This window comes from Indicator indicator, chromosome 18, assembly GCF_027791375.1.
Source record: "Indicator indicator isolate 239-I01 chromosome 18, UM_Iind_1.1, whole genome shotgun sequence".
Taxonomy (NCBI): Eukaryota; Metazoa; Chordata; class Aves; order Piciformes; family Indicatoridae; genus Indicator; species Indicator indicator.
The window spans coordinates 11,745,611-11,757,044 of NC_072027.1; the positions used below are offsets into that span (position 1 = coordinate 11,745,611).

General features: G+C 46.6%; 1 protein-coding gene across 1 annotated transcript; it reads left to right on the plus strand.

Annotated features, from left to right (window-relative positions):
- Nucleotides 1–665: 665 nt before the first annotated feature.
- Nucleotides 666–9,278, plus strand: YIPF5 (Yip1 domain family member 5). The gene is made up of 5 exons (XM_054389093.1): nucleotides 666–766; nucleotides 3,248–3,420; nucleotides 4,992–5,137; nucleotides 7,543–7,724; nucleotides 8,497–9,278. The coding sequence occupies exons 1-5, from the start codon at nucleotides 666–668 to the stop codon at nucleotides 8,657–8,659; spliced, it is 765 nt and encodes a 254-aa protein (XP_054245068.1). The 3' UTR covers nucleotides 8,660–9,278.
- The last annotated feature ends 2,156 nt before the right edge of the window (nucleotides 9,279–11,434 follow it).

An 11,434-nucleotide genomic window follows, 5' to 3' on the forward strand; every position in this document is an offset into this window, starting at 1 on the left:
CGCCGTGTGCAGACGTGGTCCCACGGCCTTGCTGTTCCGGATGTGCCCCGGACGGGCCCCGGAAGTGCTCGGGCCGCTGGTGACACGTCGCAGGGGCCGCGGCGGCGGGTGCGGGGCCGGGCCCGGCGGTGAAGGTGAGTTTGTGCTGTTGCTGCGGGGCTGCTTGGTCTGCTCCTTACCCTGAGAGTTTTCTGTCGGAGAAGAGGGGCTGGGGTTGCAGCTGAGACTGGGGTTGGCCTGAGTCGTGTGGGGGGGTCGGTCCGAGCTGGAGGGTGTCGGCCGGAGCTTGAGGGTGTCGGCCGGAGCTTGAGGGTGTCGGCCGCAGCTTGAGGGTGTCGGCCGGAGCGAGGCCTGTACTTAGGGCTGAGCGGCGGGAAAGGGGCTCCCGGACCCACCTCTGCTTTCAGAGGTCCCGGAACAGCTTCTGCGCTGACAGGAGCGTCCTTGGTGCCTTTAGGAGCTCCTGGAGCGGCCCCGGTGCTTCCGGGAGCTCTTTGAACAAAATTGGTGCCTTTAGGAGTTCCTGGAGTGATCCCAGGGGACGGCTCACCGGGAAGGACCTGCATGGAAGCGGGCGGACAGAGCCGCTCTTTCTCTCACGCTTCTGTTGAGAGTTACTGTGGCGCCCCGAGGAAACCTCGCTCTTCTTTTACAGATAACTGGCGATGTCTGGGTTTGAGAGCTTCAACACAGAGTTCTTCCAGACCAGCTACAGCATCGATGACCAGACCCAGTCTTACGATTACAGCGGAAGGCCCTACAACAAGTAACTTGTGCATGCCCTTTGAACTTCCCTGCCTTGTATATAGCCCTTCAGTCACTCTTCTGTAGGCACCAGGCCTGGGTTAAGATACTGCTGGGATAGTCTGCTTGCTCAGAACAGGATTGGTGTTTCAGCCAGCTGCTCTTGCCTATAAATGAATTCTTGCTGCTCTGTTTTATGAAGAGCATAACTTACAGTTACTAAAAGGAAATATAAAACAGTTGAATATTTGCTGTACTTTGAAGCAAAGGTTGGAATATAGAATGGTAGACTGTTTTAGACAGTTCCAGGGATGGGGATTCAGCCACGCCCTTGGGCAGCCTGTTCCCAGTCTGTGTGAACCCTTTCAGTTGAGAAATTTCTTCTAGTCTGCAACCTAAACCTCCCCTGGTGCAACTTGAGGCCATTTTGTCTCCTGTCGCCTGATACTAGGGAGAAGAGACCAAGACCAGCCCCACTTCACTGCAGCCTCCTTTCAGGGAGTTGTAGAGAGCAATGAGGTCTCCCCTCAGCCTCCTCTTCCCTAGACTAAACAACCCTAGTTCCCTCAGCTGCTCCTCACCAACCCTGTTCTCAAGACCCTTCACCAGCTTTGTTGCCCTTCTCTGGCCCTGTTCCAGCACTTCCATGTCATTCTTGGAGTGAGGGCTCTAGAACTGAAAATATGTTGAAAGAAAAGAAATATGAGTCTTCTTAATTACATGAACAATCCTCACGTCTTTGGGAAAAGCAATGTGGTTGTTCTGTGAGCCCATTTCCAGCTACTCAGGGGTTGAAATATGGTTGCAGAGTCACATACCCGAGCCCACAGTGTCTCTGGTGATCCAAAGGCAGGAAAGTATAGCGGACATGTCTAGGTCAGGGCAGTTCCAGGGAGCCCTGTGTGAAGATCCAGCTCAGGTTGAGGGTTGTGGTGATCTGTGTAATCCCTGTGATAGATGGAGCAGGTTGATGCCTGTTTATGTCCTGATAAGGATTACAGTGCTACCAGGAGGCTGAACTCTGCTAACAGAGGGAAAGAAAGGAGAAGGAATTCTGGGGTTTGCTTCTTTCTATTTGTTGTTTCCATAGGTAAATATTTTGGGGATGTTTACTGAAGTCTCTGTAGTCAGACTTGGAAATGGTTAGTGGTAAGAGTGAGTTAGGAGATGGTCTGGGGACAGAGAACGTCTTTGATTTGGCTTTAGGGGTAACGGTGTCAGGGTTTGTACATGTAAAATGTGCCATAGAAGGAATTTCAAAGTTAGTAGTAACTGTTTTATTAGTAAAGAGTTATTGAGAGTAAAGAGTTATTGAGAACACATGAAATAGAAACAATCACCCTTTTGTTTTTTTCCTAGTGTCAAAAAGTATTTCATGTCCCCATCATAATTCCTCCTTATGTGATGTGATGCTCCCTAAATGAAGAGGAAAAAGGAGAAAACAGCTTTATTTTTATTATTCACTAAGTTGATTTCTCAGATAAGGAAGGGGCCAAAGTGCCAGTGTGAATGAACAACGTCATTCTCTTAAGAGTGGGCTTGCAGATAAACAATCTAGTTATCAAATTAATGGTGCCATCAAATGAGCTGTCAGTAGTGATTAGTGGGTGTCCTGGTTTTGCTGGGATAGAATCAGAGGATCTGTTTTCTGTGCAGGAAAGCTGCACTTTTGAGCAAGCTGCAGCAGCCAGTGTGGTGAGAGCACAGCTGATGAGATGCTGGTCTCGGTGGTGGCCTTTGGGTCTCCACAATGGGCAGAGGTCTCCAACAGCTTCAAGTTAGTCAGAAGCAGCAAAGCTAGGGCAGCTGACCCAACAGAAGGACTCCATACCATAAACATCACACTCAGTATTGGAAGTTTACTGAGAACAACCTCTTCTGATGGCCACCATCCATGGAGGGTCACACATGTCTTGCTCCCAAGGCCAGCTCTCCTGTCTGCTGGTCCCTGGTGTTTTCCCTGGAGCTGTGATGCCCACAGTGCTGATATCCCCCTGATGGGACTTGCCACCACTGCATGGGCTGAGTCTAACCTTGTTTACTTTCTACTAGTATTAATGTTGGAATTTTCAGTTACTAAATCAGTTTCTGTTTCAGCCCATGCGCTTCCTTTCCTGAGTTGAGGATGGAGGTCATTAGGTGACAGAACAACTGACTAAACAAAGACATTGAATAAGTTCAAGGTGCAGAATTTTCCTACCCTTTTACAACAGGTCTACAACCTGTAGTAGTATTTCAGTCCATGGATAATGCTCATTCCTCCAGGCCTCTGTCTCCAAGAAGCACCATAAATGTGCATGTCAAGAATGGCCTTGTTTACCTGAACAGTGTGGTGGTTAGAGAGGTTTGAATTGATGACTGAGGTTTTGTGCTTTAAAAAGGACATTTCAGAAGAAAGGAGGATCGTTTGCTGTGACTTGATCACTGATGATCAGCTTTGCTGCTGCAGGGAGGTGTTGAAAAGAACCTGTGCCTCTCCACAGCATGCTGTCATTCTCTGCAGGCACTATGGAGGCTACGAGTATGCACAGCAGAGTGGATTTGTCCCTCCAGAGATGGTGCCACAGCAGCAGCCTTACACCGGGAAGATCTTCCAGCCAACACAGTCCTATGCTCCCACCTCTGCACAGGCTTTCTATGGAACTAACTTTGAGGATGAGCCTCCTCTACTAGAAGGTAAAACTTCTGCTTTGTGGTCCAGGTCCACAACTCCCAAAGCGGAGATAAGCTGAGCAGCAGAGTGTGTGTGTTCCCTACTTCTGCAGGCACAGAGTTGATTTTGAATTCTTACTAATTGCTTTGGAATTTAAATCTATTTTGGTCTATGAAATCCATGGTCTGGTGGAACCACCTGAAGGCTAAATTTCATAGATTCACAGAATGGTTTAGGTCGGAAGGGACCTTAAAGATCATCCAGTTCCAAGCCCCTGCCATGGGCAGGGACACCTTTCACTAGACCAGGTTGCTCAAGGCCTCATCCAAGCAGGCCTTGAACACCTCCAGGGAGGGGCATCCACAACCTCCCTGGGTAACCCTCTCCAGTATCTCATCACCCACATCACCAATGCCATTCATGTCCCAACACCCCCAGCTTCAGGATATGGGTTGGTGGCCATGGTAGTTGGGCTGCAGTTCAACTTGATATTGGAGGTCTTTTCCAACCTTACTGATTCTATGATTCTAAAGAATTTCTTCCTAATCTCCAGTCTAAATCTTCCCTCTTCCAGCTCAAAGCTGTTGTCCCTCATCCTATCACTACAAGCTTTATCACTTCATACCAGCTGTTCTATGAAAGACATCATCAGTTAAAGGGACAACCTGAGTGTGCAGCAATTAGGATAAAACACAATAGGAAATAATCATAGAATGCAGAATGGGAGGTGTGGGAAAGGACCTCTGAAAATCAAGTCCAACCGCCCTGCCAAGCCAGGTTCACCTAGAGAAGGTCACACAGGAACATGCCAAGGTGGGTTTGGAATCTCTCCAGAGAAGGACACTCCACCAGCTCTCTGGACAGCCTGCTTCAGGGCTCCACCATCCTTAAAGTAAAGAAGTTCTTCCTCAGGTTTAGCTGGAACCACTTCTGTTCAATTTTGTGCCTGTTACCCCTTGTCACACTTCTGCTTGCCCACTTACTGTAAAATAGAGCAGTGCAGTAAGCTTTAGTCAGTTCTTGGGTTAGAACTGAAATCTTTCACTGCTGAAGAGGAATGCTCAGCACTGCAGAAACTCCTCTGTGGAATGCAGCCTGTGCACACTGCCAGAACAGATCTGTGGTTAGTGTCTGGATGGATGGCTTCAACTCCCAGTTTATATCCACCCTCATTCAGTACCAACAGTGGTTTATGCAAGAGGGTAATTAAGGACAGAGAAACTACTTGGAATTAGAAATCCTTTAGCTAGCAGTGACTGGGACTTGGGGCATCTGTTCTGTGCTTCTGTTCTGTCACACATAGCTGCTTCTGGTCATTTGGAGGGCTAAAGAAAGGTTAGGGCTGGGCCAGAATGCTGCTAATGTCCTTTAGAAACCACCTTGTCCCTTCCAAGCTTTTGAGACCCTGCATCTGTGGAGGCAGAACACAGCAGGTTGAGGAAGGAAGGAATAGCTCAATTATCTGGGCCCCACAGCATGGTGGCTGGAGGAGATGTAGAAGAGGAGAGGCAGGGAAAACAGAGTGAAGCAGATAGGGGTGACAGGAACAGGAGAAGACTGAAACAAATGCAACTAATTCTTTTGTGCCTTGTAGAATTGGGGATCAACTTCGACCACATCTGGCAGAAGACACTAACAGTGCTGCACCCATTAAAAGTAGCAGATGGCAGCATCATGAATGAAACGGACTTGGCTGGACCAATGGTTTTCTGCCTGGCTTTTGGAGCCACCTTATTGCTGGTAAGCTCTGGATTGCAAAATCCCTCTCTGTGCATTCATACCCTTGGAAACACTGCGGGGAAAAGCCAAGTTACCTCTGGGTTTATTGAAAGTGACTTCTTGGCATGGAGGTCAAAAGCACCAGCACATCCCGACCGAGGGGTTGTAGCTGCATGGAAGAGGAGCTGCAACTTTCCTCCCCACTGGTTGGAATCAATGAGTTTGCTGTCACTTGGCTTTAGTGGAGTTTTCTGCTTGAATTTGCTTGGAATTGATTTCATTGTAGTTCAGATTTCTTTTCATGCTTTGCTTTGAGAGGAGCAGGGCTTCCTTTTGGCACAGGAATGGGTCTGACTCAGATTTTTACCTCTTTGGGGTTTTCTAATAGGTGGAGATGTTTTACTTTCAGAATCATACCTTGGCTCTTTGCAGAGTCTCTTATCATAGAATCAAGAAGGCTGGAAGAGACCTCAAAGATCGAGTCCAACCTGTCACCCTAAACCTCATGACTATCTTAAACCATGGCACCAAGTGCCACGTCCAATCTTCTGTCTTACAGAAATCAGAACAATGGAGACATTAGATATTTGGATATTCATTTCATTTCTTCTTTGAATACTTATTTCATCATTTAGGGGGTTATTTTTTAACACTTACTGCATTTAACAATTGATCTTATTTCCCTGTTTTCATTGTATTTCTTTCCTCCATACTCTCTATTCATTGTTCTTTACTCAAGAGGCAAGGAAACTCCAAATCCAGTGGAAAAAGTGATCTCAGGGGTGCTGATACATGAAGAGTCAGCCTGTGAAACACTTCCCAGCTAAACCTGCTTTCAAATTGCCAATATTGTTTCACAGGCCAGCAGCTGGGTGGTTGATTAGTGGAGCTTAATTGAAATAGGATGGGGCCTTAATCATTCTGAAATGACAGAACAGTGGCAAATAGGCTGCCTTGTCACTGAAATCTTTTGTCACTCAGTTTTATTCTCTGTGTCTCCAGGCACTGCATTTTCTGCCTGAAATTTGAGCGCTGGGACACCTAGAACACAGAGTTTGGGTATCAAGGGCATTTGAACCTACTTTTGTCAGTGACCTTTATTTATGGAAACTAGGCCAGAAGAATTAATGAAGTTGTCTGTAATAGATCATAGAATAATTCAGGCTGGAAAAGACCTTTAAGTTCATCCATTCCAACCACTGACCCAACGCTACCAAGTCTGCTGCTAAACCATGTCCCTCTGTACCACACCTACGCAGCTTTAAAACCCCTCCAGGGATATGGAGACTCTACCACTGCCCTGGGCAGCCTGGGCCAGGCCTTGATAACCCTTTTTGGGGAAGAAATCATTCCTTGTGTCTAACTTAAACCTCCCCTGGTGCAACTCAAGGCCATTTCTTCTTGTCTTACTGCTTGTTCGTTGGGAGAAGAGACTAACCCGCAACCTCCTGCCTCCTTTCAGGGAGTTATAGAGAGCCAGAAAGTCTCCCCTCAGCTTCCTTTTCTCCAGGTTGAACAACCCCAGTAGCCTCCAGACTAAACAACCTCACCGTGGCTCATCTCCAGACCCTTCACCAGCTTTGTTGCCCTTCTCTGGTCATGCATCCCCTCAATGTCCTTCTTGGAGTGAGGGGTTCCAAACCAAACACAGCACTCAAGGTGTGGCCTGATTGTCACTGAGTCCAGGGGCACAATCACTTCCCTCCTGCTGCTGGCCACGCTATTTCTGGTCCAAGCCAGGATGCTGCTGACTTTGTTGGCTACCTGGGCACACACTGGCTCATCTTCAGCTGTTGTTGAGCAGCACTCCCAACTCCCTTTCTATCAGGCAGTTTATAGCCACTCTGCCCAAATCCTGGAGTGTTCATGGGGATGTTGTGACTCAAGTGCAGGACCCACCACTTGGCTTTGTTGAACCTGTTACAATTGGCCTTGGCCCATATATCCAGCCTGGCCAGGTCCCTCTGTAGAGCCTCCTGACCTTCCAGCAAATACGCATCCCTCCCAGCTTAGATGTATCAGAAAGTTCTTTTCCTAAGAAATTACCTCTTCTGTTTTTTATTCTCTCCAGTTTTGGGTCTTTATGTACCACATCTTTACAGATTATTATTGCAGGTGATCAGTTGGCAGGAGAAGTTGGTTGGTTGAACTCTGAAGAATTCAAAGGCTATTGCAGCTGAGGGCAAACAATAACAACTCAAAATGTGTCCACCCTGAAATCAATACCATGCAAATTCAAGCATAAAGAGGTTCTTAGGTGTCCTGGAATTCCAGTGGTGGGAAAATCCTGTTGAATTGGGTTGTAGGAAGTAGTGGTGAAGGACAAGGTGGGAAAATGAAGATGCTCAGCAAACACTTTTCCTGTTGTTAGTGGGAGCCATTCCTTGTTCAGGTGGCTAACTTGTGTTGTTCTGCTTCCCTTTCAGGCTGGCAAAATCCAGTTTGGTTATGTGTATGGAATAAGTGCAATCGGCTGCTTGGGGATGTTTTGTCTCCTGAACTTAATGAGCATGACAGGAGTCTCCTTTGGCTGTGTGGCCAGTGTCCTGGGTTACTGCCTGCTTCCCATGATCCTGCTCTCCACTTTTGCTGTTGTATTTTCCTTGCAGTAAGTATGGCAACTTGATGGTTTGATAAGAGTCCTCTCCCCTGAGATGGCAAAGGAAGTAACCCAAAGAATGTTCACGTTCTGTGGTGAAGGAAGCTGCATATGACAGGACAAGGGGTGATGGCTTAAACTAGCAGAGGGATTTTTGGCCTAGGTACGAGGAAGATGTTTTCCACACTGAGGGTGGTGAGACCCTGGGTTCAGTTTTGGGCCCCTCGCTGCAAGAAGGACGTTGAGGTGCTGGAGCAGGTTCAGAGAAGGGCAACAAAGCTGGTGAAAGGGTCTGGAGAACAGGGCTGGTGAGATGCAGCTGAGGCAACTGGGATTTTAGTCTGGAGAAAAGGAGGCTGAGGGGAGACCTCATTGCTCTACAACTCCCTGCAAGGAGGCTGGAGCCAGGTGGATGTTGATCTCTTCTCTCTAGTAGCAAGCAATAGGACAAGAGGAAATGACCTCAAGTTGCCCCAGGGGAGGTTTAGGTTGGGCATTAGAAGAAACTTCTTCACTGAAAGGTTTCTCAAAAACTGGAACAGGCTCCCCATCGCTGGAGGTGTTGCAGAGGCAGAAATGTGGTGCTGAGAGACATAGTTTAGCACCAGTCTTGGTGGAGAACATTTGGATGTGATGACCTTAAAGGTCGTCTTCAACCAGAACAATTCTCTGATTCTGTTTCATTCAAGGATGGAATCAGCACAAGCTGTTGGCAGCAGCCAAGTTGTGACTCCTAAAGGATGGACAAGATCTTAAATACCTTCTTCTTCTGTCTGTGCAGGGGGGTGATGGGGATCATTCTGACAGCTGGAATCATTGGCTGGTGCAGCTTCTCTGCTTCCAAAATCTTTATCTCCACCTTAGCGATGGAAGGACAACAGCTGCTGGTGGCGTACCCCTGCGCTCTCCTCTATGGGGTCTTTGCTCTCATCTCCGTCTTTTGAACAGACTGTCCACACTGTTGGACTCCAGTGGGCCAAAATCAAACCCATCCACTTGGAACCTTGAGCTGGACCAGAAGCAGCTGCGAACAACTGTGTGGTGTTGCTTTCTCCAACCTCAGACCTGTTCAGGATCAGCTGGAACAATGAAAACACAACGTCTGCTGTTCACTTCTCTTGGACTTTGAATATTGTTTCCAGTGACCTGAGGTGTCAGCTTTAATAAGTGTCCATGCTCACCAACTTCATGTCATTCCTTGCCCACTTCTGTATCTTTAGAAGACATTTGGTTCTTTGAGGGTTGGGTTTTTTGTTTGGTTTGGGTTATTTTTTTAGGGGAGGGAGAAGGGCTGCAGTTATCAATAGCTAAGATTTTTATCCCCAGTAATTAACAGAAAGGTTGCAGTTATCAGTTGGTAAGATTTTTATCCCCAGCAGTTAACTGAAGGGTTGCAGTTATCAGTTGGTAAGATTTTTTTATCCCCAACAATTAACAGAAAAGTTGCAGTTATCAGTTGATAGTTTTGTGTCCTCAACAATTGACAGGAGGGTTGCAGTTACCAATTGATAGATTTTTACCCCCAACAGTTAACAGAAGGGTTGCAGTTACCAATTGATAGATTTTTACCCCCAACAGTTAACAGAAGGGTTGCAGTTACCAATTGATAGATTTTTACCCCCAACAGTTAACAGAAGGGTTGCAGTTACCAATTGATAGATTTTTACCCCCAACAGTTAACAGAAGGGTTGCAGTTACCAATTGATAGATTTTTACCCCCAACAGTTAACAGAAGGGTTGCAGTTACCAATTGATAGATTTTTACCCCAACAGTTAACAGAAGGGTTGCAGTTACCAATTGATAGATTTTTACCCCCAACAGTTAACAGAAGGGTTGCAGTTACCAATTGATAGATTTTTACCCCAACAGTTAACAGAAGGGTTGCAGTTACCAATTGATAGATTTTTTTTTTTTTTTACCCCCTACAGTTAGTAGAGCTGCAGATTTGGGGTACTTTGACTAAATCTGCAGTAAGAAGGAACCTATTTGCTGTCCCCCCTTACCAAAAGCAAAATGAACACAAGCAACTGAAGTATTTTCTGTGTTTTCACCACCTGCTCTTCAGCTCTTGGGTCTCATTTACCTATTCATTTGATGTGATCATACTTCAGGGTTTAAGATACTTAAATTATGAGGTAGGAAACAGCTGCTTAAAACTGAAAGGGATTTGCAGTTCTGCCACACTTGAGTTCTGAATCTGTTTGAGTAGCTGTCTGTTAGCTTGGATTGCAGGAGATGACTTCAACCAGAGTTTCTTCTAGTGCTGCACATAGTGGTAGGTGAGGAGGAGTCTCCTTTGCAGCACTTCCCAGAGCAAACACCGTTTGGAAGATGTTATGCTTGTCAGTATTGTAGTTACTGTAAAATAATTTAAGGCATATTGATTAAATTTTCCTGAAATTTTGAAAGGGGTGTTGGATTTTTTTCTAATCTGTTGTTTGTTGGTTTGTTTAATGGAGTTCAGTGACTGCAATAGGAACTTCAACACTGAAGCTAAATTGCCCTGCAGGCTGTATTCAGTTGATGGGGTTGATACTTGATTCACAGAATGGCTTAAGTTGGAAGGGACCTCAGAGATCATTGTCTTCAAGTTCCTTGCCATGAGCAGAGATGTCTCTCAACTAGACTCAGCTGCTCAAGGCATCATCCAACCTGGTCTTGAATGCTCCCAAGGAGGGGGCATCCACAACCACTCTGGACAACCTGTTGCAGAGTCTCACCACCCTCATACTGAAGAACTTCTCCCTAAGATGCAGTCTAAACCCACTCGGCCTCAGCTTCAAACACTTCCCCCTTGTCCTTTGGTAGACACCTTTATGAAAGTCTCTCTCCAGCCTTCCTGTAGGATCCCTTCAGGCATTGGAAAGCAGCTCTGAGGTCCTCTCAGAGTCTTCTCTTCCTGAGGCTGAATGACCTCAGCTCTCTCAGCTTGTCCTTAGAGGTACTTCAGCCCCTGGATCATCTCTCCTCTGGACTCACTCCAGCAACTCAGTGTCCTTAGATGGGGACACCAGAATTGGATGCAATATTCAAGGTAGGGTCGCAGAAGAGTGTTGCCAGATAATCACAGATAATCTTTGATAAAGAGCTAATCTGGTTTATGAGAAGAAGTCTTAGAGGTGTCAGAAGTGGGGAAGCACCTGCTAATTCTTAAAATCAGCAAGCAAAGGCTGCAGGTGTGTTTGAGCTCACGCTGGGGAGGGAAGGTAGCTTAAGTAGACACAAATTCCCTGGCTTTGGAGATGAGAAGCTCGAGCAGTGGTGGTTTATAGCTACTGTTTGTTCAGCAGCTTAATCCAGGGGATTTCATTTCATGGAGTTCACAGCAGGTGTGGATCTGGCATTCATCTCTCACGGCTATGGAATGACCTATTGCTTACTTCAGGAGCTGAAGCACTGCTCAGATGTGTTGGGTTAGCACCTTGTGCATCTCCAAAGGAAAGCCCTCACCTTCTTTATCCAGGAGTGAAGGTTTTCAAAGGTTCACTACACATTTTTGTTTTCTCCTCCCTTGGTTCTGTGCCTTCTCCTAAAAATACCTTCCCAGTGCCACTAGAAGTCACTGACAAGGTCCTTCTTTGGTGGTCAAGGTCAGCTTTTGTTTGTGTCACTGGGAGCTGTGGGAAGTGCCACAAGTGTGAAGCTTTTAAGACCAAACCATTATGGACTGAACAGGGTGTCACACAGGGTTTTAACCAGAAGCAAATCCAAGAGCCCA

Bases quoted from the DNA above. Each gene is read 5' to 3' on its own strand.
- YIPF5 (XM_054389093.1), top strand. From the start codon at position 666: ATGTCTGGGTTTGAGAGCTTCAACACAGAGTTCTTCCAGACCAGCTAC. The intron at 5,138-7,542 runs GTAAGCTCTGGA...CTTCCCTTTCAG, and splicing joins TTGGAGCCACCTTATTGCTG to GCTGGCAAAATCCAGTTTGG. The intron at 7,725-8,496 runs GTAAGTATGGCA...CTGTCTGTGCAG, and splicing joins GCTGTTGTATTTTCCTTGCA to GGGGGTGATGGGGATCATTC.